This window comes from Siniperca chuatsi, linkage group LG7 (assembly GCF_020085105.1).
Source record: "Siniperca chuatsi isolate FFG_IHB_CAS linkage group LG7, ASM2008510v1, whole genome shotgun sequence".
NCBI classification, from domain to species: domain Eukaryota; kingdom Metazoa; phylum Chordata; class Actinopteri; order Centrarchiformes; family Sinipercidae; genus Siniperca; species Siniperca chuatsi.
Window position 1 is genome coordinate 27,666,610 of NC_058048.1, and position 19,224 is coordinate 27,685,833.

The window sequence follows — 19,224 nt, forward strand, 5'->3', positions numbered from 1 at the left end:
CCCAGTCTGAGGTCGAGAGCGCTCGGAGCAGGTTTTCATCAAGGATGTCTCTGTACATATCTGCATTCAGTTTTTTACTTATGTACATGTGATTTTTTTATTTTTAATTTGTAACACATTTGCAAAGATTTCAAACAAACTTCTTTCACGTTGTCATTATGGAGTATTGTTTGTACAATTTTGAGGAAAATAATGAATTTAATCCATTTTGGAATAAGGCTGTAACATAACAAAATGTGGGGAAAGTGAAGCGCTGTGAATACTTTCCGGATGCACTGTAGATATAAAAACTACTCTGAAATGTAAGTACAGTCTACAGTGTGTTCAGAAGACTACAACAGTGTAAATGTTCCCACCTGGATAAACAACATGAAATACAGTTTCAAACCTTTCATTCAGTGCTGAACATCTTCTATTAATGATATACTTTATACGCAAAAGACTCCAAAGTGCGGAGCCACCACCAGGACTTCTTTACTACTAACCCTACTGAACATGCTGCTATTCTTCTTCTGCTTCTTCTTCTTCTTCTTCTTATTATCATCGTTATTATTGTTATCATGACAGTAACCGGGGCAGCTGCACTGTCCTCTGGCCGCCTGTTGTGATATTGTTTCTGCTGTGGAGTTGTCAGACACATTACAATAGACCTGCTGTGCTTTTCTGTCTCCATACATTCCTATAAGCCTCCATCTGCGCTCAGCAGTGGGGAGGAGGAGCGTTAACGGCGCCGGCACCGGTCAGCAGGGCGAACATGGCGGCACACAGCCCTGCATATCACTGCTGGTTTCTTTTTGTCAGCTGCTATACAGAAGATTGTTTTGATAAAATAATGTTTGATGCCACCTGAAATCATGGACGAGCAACTTTTGTTTTTATTTCTTCCTGAGCGGAGATGCTGCCTGTTCGGTGCGCAAAGCTGTGACTTTCTGTGGGTGAGGCTGCAAAGTTTCCAGGCAGAGCTCCAAACCAGGGCGGCTGTTTTAGAGGAGTGAAGGTATGAGGATACAGGATCGATTTCAACTCAAAAACTGATTCAGATTTTTATTTTTCAGAAGAACATTGGTTTTTATCGATTTTGCGTCTCCAACTCCCCACCCAGCTTGTTTATTGTGGATTAACGCACCAACAAGTCCTACTGTACCATATAGGGCGTGTAGCTTACAGTTGCCCTAAATAAACAGTTGGACTAAATCCAACTCTTGTGGGCTATTATTGGACATACAGCATCAGAATGAGTTTCTGAGTGAGGCATACCGGTGGCTGCGGCGCACATGTTCAAAATCAAAGTTTTACAGTTTAGTTGTTGGCCAGTATTAAACGTATAGTACTCCATTAACCCACCGCGTGTCGGATACAGCCGTCCTGCACCCTGCTGTTTTAGGACGTAGTAAGTATTATGTCACAATACTGTGTTACCGACGTTATTGTTGACTTGTTGGTCATCTCTCAAACTGTCTCTACCGTTTCAGCGCCTCCGCCCAGATCACAGCCCCGCTGATGTCCTCTGCGTCCCGCTGCTCTGCTCACTCTCACCGGGCTGTGTAAGGTACAACATGTTCACTCACTGAAACTTTCTGTATACAGTATCACTGAATGTAGCTCCTCAACTCCTCTCTGTACTCAGTCCGTTCACACATTCATGTCTTGAAATCTTTGAAGGTTTTAAAAAGAAATTAGGCGAGTTTGTTTCTGATTTACCAACTCTGTCTTATTATATTGTCAACTATAATCTTGCTATCCTAAATAAAATAATCCATAATGCTGTCAGGGTTAATGACTTAAACCTCTTCATTTTCAAATGACTGATATCTGATTTTTTTCGAATTAAACTGTTTTCCACACTTTCAAGACATTTTTTGAAATATTGAAATTTCACTGTTGAGTGCGACTGAGTAAACCGACACAAGTAGCTCTTTGTCATATTTATCTTACAAAAAAAATACAAAAGTTACAACATCCAAATTTAGTAACAAGACCTTACAAGGAGCACTTGAAGGCAGCATTAAAACAGAGCCCAGACCTAGAAATAAAACAGACACAAACTTGTGGAAATGACATATAAAATACAACCAATTGAAAGAGAGAAGCCTTCACCAACCACCACCTCCTGTTTGCAGTAAAACAACAGGGCTATACCGTTTTATAATGGTAACTGATTCTTTTTTGCACACATTTCAGATCTTAAAATTACAGTTTTGCTATTTTTGTTTTCCACCTTCTTTGTATCATTTCCAGCTGGAGGTTATTTGGCGTGTGTCATGTTGCAGTTGCAGATTTCTAACACTTGTGTGCAGCATTGGTGCAGGTTTAAACCTTTATACAGGATATGGTTTAAACTGGCAGGCTCCTCTGACTTCATACAGTGTTCAAGCTCTCCTCTTGTCTCACTTCACAGTGTCTCTCAGCTGCTCTTCAAGGATTCAAGTGGAAATTAAAGTCCAGTAGAATCAGGCTGAAAATTTGAGCTTGGTTAAATCAAAAGTTTAGAAATTTCACCAGAGAAGAAAAAAAAACAACAGAAAACTCTGTGAGGTGTCGCTCAAATCTCAAATAAACACTACTCGTTACAATGGAATTAAATCATTTTTATCTCTGTACAGTCACTTGCACTTTACTAAATCCTGTCTTTCTTTAACTGAATCACAGTCTAGACCAGAGTGTTTGAGCAAAAACTTTAACTCATGTCAAGCTGTGGTCCAGCGGATCCGGCTATTTATGGGTGTGTCTGAATGAGAGAATCACAACACACCCACTCTCTGCTGACTGCAGACCAGTGCAGTGCTGATAAATACACACCTACTGACCCGGAGCGAGCTGTTTGTTCTAACCCAAATATATAGAATCCATGATAAGACTCACGATGTGTTTCATCCCATTCATGTCACACTTGGTCTCTCTCTCTTTCTTTCTTTCTCTGACTCTCATAACTTCCCGGTTTTCAGCATTTTTCAGCATGAGGAATGGCCAAAACTAACAAGAATAGTGGGCTGCCAGGTGCTGTTCCTCACAAATATAGCTAAACCTGGACACACACACGTCCTCTGAAGTATCTCCAGCATGTCCCTTCCCAGTATGTAAACTATTCAGTGTCGTCAGGGGTCATGGAACGCAGCAGAGCCCAACCCAGAAGGTTATTTCTGTCTCCCTGTTAAACATCCATAACCATCCAGCCCCCACAGTGTGTGTGTGTGTGTGTGTGTGTGTGTGTGTGTGTGTGTGTGTGTGTGTGTGTGTGTGTGTGTGTGTGTGTGTGTGTGTGTGTGTGTGTGGTGGGAGAGGCAGGCTGAGTTTAAGTTTTATACCCAAGCCTAACTGGACCTGGCAGCATTTGATGGATCTTGCTCCAAAACACTATGAGTGTTCAGGTGCAACGGTTGTGCAGGCATGAAATTTGCAGGGCGAACATTAAAATTGTTTTGCTAGAAATTAAAAATGGCAGGAAATCTGTCAAAGCTGAAATGGGTGTGGCCTACAACAAGAGATCTGTTTTGAATTAAGGAGTCCGGGAAAATAAGAATTTTGCTCATATGCGTCACAGTTCTGGAGATATCTGTATGAGCAACAAAATAAAGTGGTTTATAAATGTCTACATGGTGACGCTATACGCCACATTTAAAGCTAATGACTTTTTTTGGTCCATTGTTGAACTTTCCACAAAATGTACCATTTTGTAGTTTTTTTTAGATATCCTGCTATCAAACAGTAATAAAAAAATGTAATAATAAATAATAAAGTAAGAAAATACCCGGGAAAAACAATAATAAAGAATGGCAATAAGAAGAATAAGGAAAAGACGCATTCAAGCTACAAATGTAAAACCTGTAGATAGAATAATACATCATTGAGATTTTGCATCTCACTGTTCAACAAAACCAAAAGAGTACTTCATCTCTGTTGGTGGGACAGTAAATATTTAGTTTATTCACATCTGCGCTTATCACTGCAGCCTCAAGCTGCACCACCCAGCTAATGCTGTAATGGAAAGAGTCTCTGCTGCCAGGGGACTTCAGGGCGACTTCAGTGTGTGTGTGTGTATGTGTGTGTGTGTGAGTGTGTTTGTGTGTTGCCCTTAAGACCACCCAGTAAAATTGGAGACGCCATAAATAATTTACTATGCAGTGTTGTGACAGATTATATTTTATGTGTTTGTGTTACTCTTCATGCAGATGTTTCAGCTCCACAATGCTGCAGGAAGGACCAAAGTACACAGTGTGTGTGTGTGTGTGTGTGTGTGTGTGTGTGTGTCAGTGTGTCGTCTGACAGAAGAAAACATTTAAACACAGAATACTGACTGACAACAATCTGCTGAGCTTCCTCGTGAATCAAGTGAATCTGTGAAGACATGAAGTTGATTTGCACAGCGATAAAAAGTTTGAGAGAAAACATGATGAAATAGTTTCAAAAACACAGTAAGTAGAGATGCAATCAGTGAACAAGCAACAAAACAAGCAGCTTATTGAAATATCACACTTCAACACAGAGCAAACATAAAGAAAGAAAAAATAATAGATAATCAATCCACATGACTAAAGAGACACGGTCCAAAATAACAGAGCATTATATTTAAAAAAAAGCACAGAAGGCTTCAAATAGTATTTTTGCTGCGTTTGTCTATATGTCTTCTGCCAGTATTGTTTGTTTTGTTGTCTTCCTGAGTTTTTTCCTTATAATAGAAAAAATCGAATGAAATATGACTTCCAAAAAGAGAATGGCTTTCAATATTTCATTAAAACTCATTACTTAGATCCAGTACAAATTCAGGCACAAACACAGACAAAATATGAGACCAAATATGACAAAAATATGGCAGTGGCACCTGTGTAGATACAGTCTGCGGTCACTGTCCTAACGGCTTAAACTCAATTCAGAAGTTGATGTGATTATGAGCAGGATGTGTCGGGATGTCGCTGTGTGTCAGTGTGAAGAGGGGGAGAAAGCACAGAGATATTCGCACTTTAATTACCACAGTGTCTTCTCAGTAGACAGATGTGGTGACGAGGGTGCGAACAGTAAACGGTGGAGCCCGTCCCCTAACATGGCTGGTTCTGATCGTACCTGCCTGGTGTTGGGGGGAAATTGGGGCTCCACTACAAAGTCAGAACTGGTTGGATGTTACATCATGATGGATGGACGATGGATGATACGTGACTTTTCTACCTCTCCCTAATAAGGCAAACTTTATAGATTTATAGGTTTTATAAGTTGTAACTACAGTAATAAGAACACCATTTGGTTTTCCAGGTTGTGAAAAATCACTTTAGCTGGTGTCTTTAATTGATGGGTCATTATAAAATAAGAAATCCATGACTCTTTATTCATAGATTACTAGCATAAAAGGTGAAATAGTAAGTGAGCAAGACCTTAATTAAGGGCCACGAGTTTCTCACTTTATGTCATCAGGCCTGCAGTTATAAATAGTTGTAAATCTTCCACTATAATAAACCATCAGTTGACAATAATAAAGCAATTGTTCTTAACAAGTCAAAGAAATGTACCTTACTAATTATTAATTATTATTATTAGTAATTATACTAGTAATTTAGATAAAGTTGTCCAATGAAGAGAGGGGTGGTGATGGGCCAAAAATACATAAAATATTAATCTGCAGGTGTAAATAGCTGATTTTATTCTGTCGGAAGTTCTTCCTGCATGAAAAGAGACAAAGCAACTTAATGTAGAGGAGCATGTACCAGCCAATGGTGTTTTTCAGGTTCATGGCTTATTACTAGTCTGTAAAGCATTAAATACTTCTTTAAAATTAATAAAGCCTTTAGGTATTTACTTAACTTACAAACCCTTTATAAAGCCTTCCCGCTTTGAAATGTGATACTGTAATGTTTGAGTGTTGAAGTCATTCTTAGTTGCTCTGGAGTTGCAACTATAAAAGGTATAAAACTGTATTGGTTCGGGTGATTAAAACAAAACTTGTGTGTGATTTGTCAATGTTGTTATCTGATCTGGTTCAAACAGTGACAGCAGTGAATAAACTGCAGTCTGGGAGAGAAATAAGAGAGAGCAGGCAGGGGGTTTTGATTAAAATGCTCAAAGGTTGTCTCCATGCATTGCATGTGACTTTAGGAAAATTAGAAAGTCTAATTTGTCTGTACTTGTGAATGTGAAAGCTGTCTGTCTGAATGTGTAAGGTGGACAGACTGGCGGTTTGTCTGGGTGTGACCCTGAAACAACTCTCTAACCTTTAGTGAGCCACTGTGATACTGCATGTTTTAGTATTGATATAAATTGAAGGACTTTCCCTCCCTCTCTCCCCCAGGCAGCGTCGGACAAACACCGCAGCAGCCAAGAGAAGAACTGTAGCATTACGACTGCACATCAGACTGGATTTACTGTATATTACAGTGGAAGATTTGTTTATACTGTATAAAGATACAGCAGGCTTCATCAGGTTTATATTGTGGGTTTCCATCATTATCATTAAAATTTTATATATATAAACCGGATGATACCTTAGCACTTTTTTGCAAATGCAAGATAAATATTAAACAAAAATGAATTGAATGTACTCTCTGGGTCTTATTGTCATTGATATGGGTAATTTACCTTTACTGTACTGTACGTTAGCATAACACCATACTCACAACTGTTATTGTAGAAATAGTAGACATGCTGGAAAACAGCGGTACAAAAGAATCCAATGGGGCCAACCAAATATAAGCCTTAAATGTCTTGTAAATGTCATGACCTCACTGATGAAGGAAATAAAACTTTCTGTTTCTGAGCTCTCAGTCCTTCCTCTCATCCCCTCATGCCGCTGAATGTAATCAACCAATTTAGATCATTTCTCATTTCTTTCCTGTGGGATTAGATTAATTCGATTGGCCGTTAATGGCTCTGAAGGGCCGACGCCAACCTGTTTCACCAGGTCTCCAGTGTGACTCATTCAAGGTTTTTAACTCATACAGTACAAGATAGTTTTCTGAAGCAGAGAGCAGATGATTGCCAAAAGTTGTTTTCCAAGATGGTCTCTCTAAGAACGCCTCTTCATAAAATCTGTCACAAATCCCACACGGTGATGCTGGCAACACCGCAGTGTGAAAATAATCTACTTGCTTAAGTAAAAGACAAATATTAGCAGTAAAGTAAAGAAAGAAGCATAAAAGAAGGTAGCAAGACTAAAAGTCTAAAGCCATGCTAGCGGATCTGTGAGGCTGTACTTAGTCACAGAGGTGATTTGAGCTAGCTAAATGCTAGCATCAGCATGCTAATATCCTCATAATGACAACGCTAACATGCTGATGTTTAGCAGGTATATGTTTATATATATATGTTTACCATGTTCACCATCTTAGTTTAGCGTGTTAACATGCTAACATTTGCTAATTAGCACTAAACACAAAGTACAGCTGTGGCTGATGGGAATGTCATTTTGTAGATATTTAATCATAAACCAAGGTACTGGACAAATTTTGACCTGATGATGGTACTAGAAAAAAGTCAGGGGATTACCAAAGTCAATTCAACCTTTGGGGCCCATGAATGTTTATCCAAATTTCATGGCAATCCATCCGATGGTTGTTGAGATATTTCAGTTTGGACCAAAGTGGTGGGCCGACAGACAGACTGACATTGCCTTCCCTAGAAAAGGAAGGACAGAAGGAAAGGAAGAAAGAATGAAACAAGGGAAGAAAATGAATAAAAAAGACAATAAAGATGTTTCATGATCTTTTAAATCTTATGTTAAATATAAAATCTAAATCTATTAATTAAATGTCAGAAATAATCCAGTCAAGTACATCAAAACTGCACTTGAACTCTATTTGACTAAATGGTTACTTTGCGTCTCTGTACAGTTCAGTAGACTGGTTAAAGGTATTATTGTAGGCACGTTTGAATTTTTGACGCATGGAAGGCGGATGTTCTTACAACACAGGGAAACTCCTTACTGTGTCTTTGCCCTGAAACCACCATGAGATTTGTCCATGATTTTGTTTGCGTTCCTGCTCCACCTGGTGGCCTTTCTGACAGCAGCGGTTGTGTCTTCAGAAAAATTAACGATTCATGGCTCAAAACAAATTATTCGTCTGTCTGAACGGTGGGAAAGGAGAGGAGTGCTGTCGACAACATTTTTAAGCTGGAAGGTCTGAGCTGTGAGTGGGAATCGGGAGAAGAAAACCTGTGTGATGGATCTGAGTCACTTTCTGTTAAACCCACAGGATTCTCAGGGCTTTAGGAGTGTGTGTGTGTGTGTGAGTGAGTGTGTGTGTGTGTGCGCGCGCGCTGGCTCCATCCTCGATGACTCAGCTCTCAACTACTCTGCACTTTGTAGGGATTAACTGAGGCATGTGGTAGACAAACACAGTTTCTAATGAGTACAAAAACTACATTTATCACCCTGAGACCTGATGAAGCATCACACGTTCTCACAAGAAATCACAAATGAACTCTTACACAAGGGCACAAAATAAATTCAGATTTTGGTCCTTTTGAAGGGAAGGTATTTGAATTATTCACTATTTGAAAAAATTAACACCGTCATAGACGTGTCCTTGAAATTTTGGAGATATCAAATGATTATGTTTTTGGACAGGACAGCAGTACTTGATATGGCAATGTGGCTGTCAGTCTGTCGGTCCAACACTTTGGTCCAGTGTGAAATATCTCAACAACTACTGGATTGTAATTTGGATGAAATTTGGTACATTTGGTCCTCAGAAATGAATCCTAACACATTTGGTAATCACTTGGTGAAAACAGGTTGAGAAAAACGAGCGCATCAGTCATTTCAGCAGATGCTTTAAAATTAAATCTGTTTAGATTTAAGTGACAAAGCCCTCTAGCAGCCTACAGGAAGTAGTGTGACGTTATTATAGAGCCACCAAGTCTGCAGAGGACTGCAGGTCGGGGTGGATGGTTTATTTTTGAAACAGTGATTTGTAACAGTTTGGAAGACACTCATGAAAGATGGTGTCCTGTCAATAGTGGCATCAGATCAGACTTCTCATAGTTCTGGAGGGCATTGGCAAACGACATGTTTAGTCATTTAGTTTGGAGGACTTGTTGCAAAATTTCTACTTTTCTACAATTTAGTTCATGACAGGATACCACTGACACTAATAGCCAAATTCCCATCAACTTCAACTCTATTCTCAAATTAATTTAGCATGCTAATATAGCATGCAGATTATGTTCAGGGTCTAAGACCGGCTCAGTCCTCCTAAGAATTACATCTATATTGGACAATTCCACACATCGCCATTTATGTCGGGGTGGTGGATGGGCATGTAGCATGTCTGACTTTCAAGCAGGAAACCAGAGTTTGCGTCCTGTCACAGACCTGAAACGCTGTTACTGAACATATTCTGGGGTTTTGCAGAATCGTCCATTATTGACATTCTTTTCTGGCAACAGAGTTGATGCGTGTAATTGCAACATCCCTGCTTCAGTTCTTGCTAACCACCTTTAGTTACATGTCATCCACTTTATCTTCCCATGTTTGCCCAAAAATAATCTACAATATCCATCCATGACAACTACAGTCAAGGTTTGGCTACAAAAATTACTTGGTTAAGGTTAGGAAAGGATCGTGGTCATAATTTAAAAAAATATTCATTCACAAACTTTAGTTTCTGGCATAAGAGTTGGACGCACTTCACGCCCATCACAACCTCCAAACTTTTTGCCTGCAACATAGGCATTGGATGTAAATCGTGTGCTGCAGAATTGTTCAAAATGAATGTAATTCCAGTGGATACTGGGCTGCACATGCAGCACAAGGGTCAGTAGCTTGATAAATACACGTCACCTGCAAAATATACAAACTGCTTGGTCTTCGAATGAAACGCAACTGTGCAACACATATTTAATGTAGAAATTAAATTGATCATTGATCATTAAATCGTTCTTGAGCTCTTGAGCTCATCATGCAACATCAACATAATATACCCTCTAACAGGATGAGCCAGGCTGTGTGACAGAGCTGCACCTGGAGAGATGAAGAGGGCTCAGGCTGAGTACTGGACTTCCTCTGATTAGACAGAGGCAGAGGAAAGGACTGTGACATAAGCAGGAGACAGGACCGGGAATAGAGACAGAGGTAATGACTTGGCCTAACATAGTTGGACTAACAGGCTCCAAAGATGAGCAGCCATCACACACAACCCATGACTTCCTGTTTCTAGCAAGAATTACATCACCATCAGTCTCACAGGTCAATGATCACATCTGCTGTAGCTAGAGATGGTCGCCATGGAAGCACACAAAGGTTCTTTCATTTTTCACCACCAAAAACAGCAAACATGACTATTTGAACATTTCATTTGTTAACTTTACGTAGGTGGGTGGCCTACATGCCACTCACTGTGGCACCAATGATTTCCCAAGTTCCATCCAAGGAAATGTATTAAATAAATCTGAAATAATGATAATAATAAATACATCTTGGGAAATCAACTACTGATGCAATATGTTGAAATTACAAACACAGTAAGCAAATACTACATTTTACCAACATATTCTCACAGCTGTTCACATAACATCCTATTAAAGCAATGCAGCAAACTTATTTTTAGTAACATATCTCATTACATTTACTATATATTTGCAGCAACACCTGCTTGTTTAACAAAAAGCTGCTTGTTTAAGTTTTAGTTGTTCAATTTTTCACTTATTTTTGCTTTATGTTTATGTTTGGGTATGGTTATTGTATTGATTTGTTGATGGTTTTGTTTTGTTGAATGTCAAAAATCTGCTTGGTTGAGTCCAAAGCATCAACATTTGAGTTGAATATATCTTCCAATCAGAAGATCTTTCATTTTGTAAAAAAAGAAATTGTGACTTTGCAGTGATCTCAGGTTCCTATGAATGGCCTCCACTAACAAGCATCTAGCATCTAAACCCCTCTCACAACTTGCATCTGATTGGCCGGTGGGGCCACCCATCTCACCCATTATCATGCCTGCTTCCAAGCATCACAGACTGTTTTTTTCCCAAAGCTAACATTTTTGCTAATATATTTTACATGTCATTTATAAAGAACAGTCCTTAATAAAAACAAAATCCAGCAGGGTGCCTTAAAAATAATTGAAATAATTCAAAAAGAGCATTAAATTGTTTTGAAAAACTTTTCCAGTATTTGAAGAGTACATTGTGTCAATGTGTGAAAACTATAAAAAATACAATTTTAAAAAATTAAATAAGTTTTGTAATATTGATTTTTGAGTGTCAGTTGGCAAGTGTTACACAGACTCTGCTGGTTGCAGGATAACACTGGTAATATTCTAGATTTTTCTTATTGTCAACAAATGCCATGAAAACATCAAAAGCAACAATGAACTGATCCTACTAACAAGTACTATCTGTGTATCCAAAGCCTAATATATCTTTTTCTTCTATGCAATAGAGCTCCATTATTGTGTACTCCAATTAACTTTATTGTGACTCAGTCCCACATACACCAAAGCTGCAGTGACCAGCTGTTTTAAGAAATGACTGAGCTCTTTTTTTTTTATGAAACTATATATTTGTGAGACGTTTTTTAAAGATAATCATCTTCAGTATATGCCAGGGAGCTTGGGACTGAGAGCCACAGACAGGGTAGCGAAGCTGGAAAGTATTGAGAGACTGGTGAATTGTTGGTTTTGGTCTTTTTGTGAGATTTGTTGAAAATAAGAAAAATATAGAATATCACAATTAAATGAATTTTTCTCAGTGATCAGCAGAGGTTGTGTTGCCCCATTCGAGGTGTGTTGGCTGTGGTTGTGTCTGACTGGTATCCAGTGTCCAGCCCCTCTAAGCCCAGTAACAAGGCCCTGCTGGGCCACAGCTAAACCTCCAGCACCACAAACAATGGAGCAGGGCTTTACAGAGAGCTGGAGCAAACTGCTGACTGTCCACTAGTGCTAATACACTCCTATTCTGTCCTGTCTCGCTGCTGTCGCCTCTCTCTCACACACACATACATACCCAATGTCTATCTCTCACTCGGAAGAAAAAGAAAGTTCAGTGGTCCATATGTTGATATGTGCACACACTGATGAGACAGTCCCTCTCTTCTTCTGTCTTTCTCTCTTTCTGCGCCCCCTCCCTGCCCCCTCCCTCCCCCATGCTCTCCATCCCTTTTTCTCCCTGCATCCATCCATCCATCCATCCATCCATCCATCCATCCATCCACCCATGCATCCATCCCTCCCTCTCCCAATCCTGGGACCCCTCCACCCTCTCTCTCTCTTGCTTTCTTTCTATTTGTGATCCTCACTGACAGTGCAGCTCGGTCTCCCGTGGGCCCAAACAGTCAAACTGACCCCCGGATCACCTCAGACACCCACCTGCCTCCCCCAGCTCTGCCGCCCGGCTCTCCCAGCCTCACGGCCCGTGTGTGGGCTGCTCCATTGGTGTGTTTCCTCCATCGGCTTCCTGCAGTGGACCATGTGTGAGTGTCTGCGTGGAATATTCAGAGTCACCTGGACGCCTTCCTCCAATGCAGGTCAGGATGAACTGTCTTACTCCCCTGTATGGAGCAACACAACCTCCCTAAAAGTAGCACAACATGTTTGTAAAACAACAGCAGCAAATTTTTAGTGGTTACAAAAATTGTAGGATTGTTGTCATATAGTTATTAATTGGATTATGTGAGAAAAACATTTCCATTTTCTCTTACTTGTCACATAGAATGATTATGATATTATGATTATTATGATACTGCAGTGGTTGAGCTTTGGGAGCTACTGTGATGATGTAAGATTAGCATTAGATTTAAGCAAAACTTAAGTTGGTTACGGTTAGGCAGTTGAAACTGTTTGCTAATTTATGGGTTAGTTCAGAATTAAATAAGATGGCCTAACCCTTTCTGTAAAAAGTAAAACAGGCTGACATGAGTTGAGAATCAGACCCAAGGTTGTCAGAATTGAAGGCAGATGTCCACACCTATCATCCACCATGATCACAACACCTTTTATTTTGACTATTTCAGCCTCAAACTACTGCTTTTTTGGTTTTTTGTTTCCACATGTGGTGCCTTCATGTAATACATTTGTGGTGGGAAAATGAAGTTCTGATATTTTTACTTATTTTAGAATATGCTCACTATGTGCAATTTTGATGGACCACATTTGCTTGGATGTAGTGCAGCATTTACATACAAGGTCTTTAGCTGATGCTCATACCTGGAGTGACCTGCAAAGAAGACTCAAGGAAATGAAGAAAGACACATCAGATGTGGCTCAATGCTCAATGATACGATTGTTGTGTGGTTTCCAAAATACTGTGACGCCACTCACAATATTTTGGGTGGATTTCAAGTTTCAATGATCCAGGAACTGAAGCTCAATCTGAAGTCAGTCTCTTACAGTCAACGTACGAGACTCTACATATAATGCACATTGTATGAAAATTGAACAGTTTCAGTCTCATCCTATAGTCATTTGTTGGGATACTAAACTGAATGCACTGCAATGTTTATTGATTGGTAAGAAGTGGACCAGATGTTAATTTGGTCATTTCTGTTGTCCTAGCATATGTTCAGTATTTGCTGATACTGTGGCCAATGGTTGGTCACACCTGAATCTGCCCTACAGCTTATTGTGACTCCTTGTGATGATAAATAATATGATGTGTGATTGCATCAAAATTTGTTGGGGTTTCAAATAGCTAACTGAAAGGTTTGGTGGCTTGTTGGCCATGAGCAGCTATGCTAGGTGGCCAGAGTAACTTGCAAACATGTGTCCTGCTTCATAACGGGGACACAAGTATGAGTTGTTGTGTTGATTTTCTCTCTCAGAGATCTACATGCCCAAAGCAGCATTTCATTTGGCCAGCGGTGTACATTTACTCTTCACCATCACAAGTGAAGTCGACAACACTGATCATCAGACTTTGATGAAAATGGAGAATGATGCATCTCATCAATGCATTTCCAGAATCAGACTTTCTGGAAGTAAAGTGACACTTTGTGTTGGATGGGATGTTTCCTGTTGTCTTATTTCAGTTTAGTTTTTCCATAAATTTACCATGTCTTGTTTTTTAGCAACAAGACCTTGTTTCCCTGTCAACCTCAGTTTGAGTGATGAATATTGTCAAATCTCCAGGGTAAATGATATGTTAATCATTTAAAAAACTAGGTATCAAAATGACAGAGATACAATTTAAATACTTTTTTTTAAAGTTTATAATACTGATGTCCCTGGCTAAAGCCGCACCAGAACACCAGGTCGCATTAAGATTTTACACAATAACCAATGCATACACAGTCACAAGAAATACAAACACAGTTGGACTGAGTCAATATAGAATTTACCACAAGTGACTTTTTAACACAGGGGACAGAAAAACTGTGAACTCACAGAACAACAACCCTGTGCTATCGTTATTGTATTAACATGTTAGCAAACAACTGGCTACTTATCCGTCCAGTGGACACAGAGCAACATGAGCTTCCCATTGGAGTCGTGTTTCTCTTCGTATAATTTTTTTTTAGCTCCAGTGTCTACACTGTGGTACATGAGGTTGTTTTGTGAAAATGGCTGCCTACAGTTATATAGAGTTAATGAATCTATGTGCAGCGAGAAAACCAAAATACTGAACTAAAAAAGGCTAAAAGCTGCTGAGTTTGTTGTTAATTAGGTAACTATTCACATTACACAGTCATTTAATGTTAATATCAAAATATTACTTAATGTATTTATCCAGAAATAGTTTTACTTGACAACAGACAATTTTTTTTCGTGGTTGACAAGAGAGGAGATGAAGACTCTCAGCAGCACACAATAGCGATGACTGCTGTTTAATGGGAAATGTTCGTACTTTGTTCTTAATTAATTCCCTTAATTTACTTCCAGACACCATGCCTGACACTTGAACCTTGAAACAAGACAAATCTACTTGATCTGCTTGAGCTGATGGGCTTGAGTTTAAGGCAATCTCCTTCCTCTGTGTGTATGTGCGTTTGTTTGTGTGTGTGTGTGTGTGTGTGTTAAGCTGCCAGTAGTCTTCTTCATACGTGCTTGTTGGATGGTCGGACTTTTAGAAAGTTTTCTTAGTAGTCATTTTCCTCAGTTACCTTCAGTGTAATGGTGCTGTCAAGTTGGGTCATGTTTGAACATTGTTGTTGAGCCTTTTCTTGCTCCTAGTATAATACTGAACTGCAGAAAGCACAAAATCACTGATCCTTTTCTGAGAAGGGGACAAGGGGACTTTGATTAATATTGTCTTTCAACTTCTAACAGTAGTTTAATGACTTAAACACTTGAATGGCAAGCATGTACTTACCGAATGTAAAACATTTTACTTCACAAGCTCCATTTGAAGGCAGCATAATATACACTGTTTTGACTCACTAGAACAGTGGTTAAACTGTTGAGTAGAACTACATTTGATGTGTCTTGATATATAATTTATAATATAAACAGACACTAGCCAATCAGAAATTAGTATACCCTATGGTCACTGTGGGCATAAATTGAAGTTAAAAACCTCTGGAGAAGTGGTAGCTATCCTCCCCCTCTCAGACTCTGCCTCTCAGACCATGGATCAGGCATGTTTTTCACCATATCACACACACACACACACACACACACACACACACATACACACACACCCAGCCTGCTCCAGTTTCCTGGCCCATTTAAGCACTGACGAGGGCATAGCTGTGGTCTGGTGGGACCTCATGCCCCATGCCAACTGAGCTGCCCATCCTCCCCCACTCCTCCTTCCCCGTCAACACCCCTGTCTCTCCTGGACCATCCACACCCCCACCCCTCACAAAAAACACATCATTTGCAGATCCCGGTGTATCTGCCTAGCTACCGTACGATATCATGCACTGTAAGCATGTCACTGCTGTCAGGTGAAAACCTTGTACTTCCAAAATGTACCTTTGAAAAGAAGAATTTTATCTTCTTAATGATGATGTAATCCTTCAGTTCAGGTGAAAACATGAAAATCACCAAAAGAAATTAGTTGCCACAACAGTGATATGCATACAGATACCTTCCCCTCTCTCTCTTTCTCTCTCTCTTTCTCTCTCTCTCTCTCTCTCTCTCTCTCTCTTTCAACCTCCATCCCTCCCCTGTCCGGTCCAGCCCTTGTTTCAGGGTCTCTGGCCTCCCCCATATCTAAATCCTGGCTTTGTGTGGGAGCTGGAGTGCAACAATGACCATGTTAGCTGACACAGTGCTGGCTGCCTGATCTGTGCTGACAGCATCTCCCCCCCGACCACCCGACCTCTGCATGGCTCGCTGGCAACAGACACATCCATCAGTCATCTGTGGGGCTGCGGGCCGGGCACAGGGCTGGACCTTGCTTTACTGGGTCCATGGGTGGGTTATGGGTTGGGTGGCAGGGGCAGTGGTCCACAGTTGAATGTGGTTTATAAATCCCCAGGGTCTGGATAGAGGCTTAAAGGATCCGCACACCTGCATAGGTAGGTTCAGGTTGTAGTTTGGTGGAGCTATGATGATAGGAATTATGTGAGGTCACCAAACTTCATGAACTAATAAGAATGACAAAGTTGTAAGTCGTCCGGTTCTAACAGGTAAAACTAAACAGGTGTGAAGGGGATGTCAATCAAGTGCAGTTTGTACACACACACAGTCCAGAGGAGAGGCCAAGTAATGTGCAGGGGCTGCAATGTTCGAACATGCATGGACTTGATGAGCTTACTTGAAAAGTTAACAGTCAAAACAATTACGATTAGTGGTTACCATTTATATTAGGACTAGACCTGCAATTAACAATTAGTTTCATACTCAAATCATCTATCAATGTTTTTTTCAATTCATTTGTCATTTTCTCTATAACATGTCTAAAAAGAAGACAAATGCCCATTCCAAGTTCCCAGAGTCAAGGTGACATCATATTACTTATTTTGTTTGAACAACAGTTTTTAATAAACAAAGTGTTTCAATTTACACTAAATGTATCAGAGAAAAGTTGCAAATCTTCACATTTGAGAAGTGCAAACCAGCTAACATTTACACTTTTACTTTACTTATTTTAGTTTAGTTTATTTGACTGCATAGACCTCTTCTTAGGACTGTATGCATATAATTGTTGTCAGGGCGGGACTGACACCTTTATCAATTTGATTAGTTCACACACTTTGTGAACTCAGGTAGTAAGTGACTTAGCTCCACCCAACTCTAACCTGAAGATGTGGCCAGTCTAGATTTTGCCAGGTGAAATGTCCTCGCATGCTGAGACAAAAAGCAGGCGGGACAGATTGTAAGCACAAACTGTGGGATGCATGCTAGCATGGCTAGCAGGGTAACAACAGCAGTTCACAAGTTGTAAATTTTAAAGCTTTTTATCAAACAGTTTATTAACATTATTGTCCATTAATGTGCTTGCACTCACTGCAGCCAAGCAGCATCCCTCCTTCTCTACTGCTTGTATTATTTAGTCATGCAGTTATATAAACAAGAATATAAACCAGTACATTACATGCAACCAGTATTCCCTGAATGAGAGGTCACTCCCGGCCACTCTTTCAAACTGGCTGGACATTGAAGAGCCTCGTGATCACAGGGTTAGACATGAATGGGGAGCGAAATCCATTGCACCTTGAGCAGAGATGAGATCCAGCATCTGTGTGCAGAGCCTTTAACATTTTTATTGAATTAGTTTTATTGTATCATGCTGAATATTAATGATTTTGTACCAAGGACTGGCTGCCAGCACCACTAACATCTTCTTTGGAGAGTTGAACTTTAGTTGTAATAGTCTAGGGGTAGACTCTGCAGGCAACTGTGATACAGTTGTGTTTGGGATTTACTTTACAGTGTCAGTTAAACTCCTTTTATCCAGCTGAATTACTTCCACTACAGTGAACGCCTCTCCACTTCATTTCACCTCAGTGAGCATGAAGTTATGTCAGTCTTGCTGTGTTCGCATTAGTGCCACCTTGAATATTTTCTCTGTGTGGTAGGTGCTGAATATAAGCCTGGATACAGTATATGTGAGTTTAATACCTGAGGATCAAGCCCTCAAGTTGTCCAGCAGCCACCATACTGAAGTGTCCTTAAACAAGACACTGAACCCCACCCAGCTCACTGGGCGATCTCTGACCTCATTGTAGAGGAAGAGAATTTAGGGATCAACAAAGTCTCATATAACTACCCTCTGGGCTTCACCTGCAAAATGTCACTGAAAGAGACACATAACAACTACAAATAGACACAAAATAACCACAAAGAGATACAAAATGACTACAGAGAGACACAAAACTACAAAGAGACACAAAACAACTACAAACAGATGCAAATTGACAACAAAGACGTCTAAACCTTCTCATCTTTACCTCAGCTTTGCAGCCAGCTGGTTTACTACAAATCATCTGTAAATACAGGGAAGGAAACAAACATAGACATACAGAAATGTACTGACAGATGCACACTATCATGCTGAAATGCAGACAGGAATGCACAGAGACAAGCAGACAAATACGCACACACACACACACACACATCATTCAGCTCACGACAGCAGCTGCTCCCCTGAAAGGAAGCGTCACACTTTCTTTAAAACAAGACCCAAGGCCTGCTGTTCCTATTTTTAGCCATTTGGGATAAAAATAACTTTCCAACAACATCACTTGTTGAAAAGTTCATCCAGGCATTTAAAGACCGTCAGGATTTTATTAGACCGTCAGGATTTTATTAGAGCCTGTTTTCTGGTTTATTTTGGCTTCCGGGTTTGAAGTTGGTTCGCTCAGCTGGGACGTAGAGATCTAAAGCACCAACAGACGACATACTGGAAAGAAAACCTAATGTATCTAATGTAACACAACATGCACCAGCTAGTTTTTTATCCAATGATCCTTCATCGCCATGAACAGAGTACATCACATTTTTGGAAACTGTCCCATTGGTCAACTTGCATATTAAGTGATCAGAACTTAATGGTGGCTTAATCACTCTGGCACTTCATGCAAACTCAGTAGTATACAGCTGGATAGTAGATGAGGAGACGCATTATCGCTGGGTGTGAATCATTCACAGCCTATGTTCTTCTACAAAAAAAATCTTTATTAATATTATTCCACATTTTTCAACATAGAAACTTCATTCAAAGATCAAAATATTCAGCTCAATTGGGAATGGTGAGCTATTATTCAGATTTTTGATAACTTTCATACTTTCCAAAATGTTCAAAATTTCCCAGGAAATTTTCCCCATTCAAATGAATGGTTGGAATGTTCAAAATGTCCACATTTTCACACTTTTCAAGCTTTTTCAATTATCTATTCATTCATACTTTCAGCTAGAAACGCCA

The 19,224-nt window shown here is 39.8% G+C and overlaps 1 protein-coding gene and 2 long non-coding RNA genes across 5 annotated transcripts in view; all 3 read left to right on the forward strand.

Moving 5' to 3' along the window:
• Positions 1-321: 321 nt before the first annotated feature.
• Positions 322-6,739, forward strand: LOC122879320. The gene is made up of 3 exons (XR_006378679.1): positions 322-1,390; positions 1,473-1,549; positions 6,275-6,739. It is a non-coding gene; the product is annotated as an uncharacterized LOC122879320 (long non-coding RNA).
• LOC122879321 lies at positions 1,556-4,585 on the forward strand. The gene is made up of 2 exons (XR_006378680.1): positions 1,556-3,272; positions 4,214-4,585. It is a non-coding gene; the product is annotated as an uncharacterized LOC122879321 (long non-coding RNA).
• Positions 6,740-12,214: 5,475 nt separating the features above from the next.
• prx (periaxin) overlaps positions 12,215-19,224 on the forward strand; it is a 45,426-nt gene continuing 38,416 nt past the window's right edge. For all 3 annotated transcript variants that reach the window (XM_044202442.1, XM_044202441.1, XM_044202445.1), the window contains exon 1: positions 12,215-12,442. In XM_044202442.1, the coding sequence (XP_044058377.1) occupies positions 12,385-12,442 (58 nt within the window). In that variant the 5' untranslated portion in view covers positions 12,215-12,384. The remainder of the gene's footprint in view (positions 12,443-19,224) is intronic.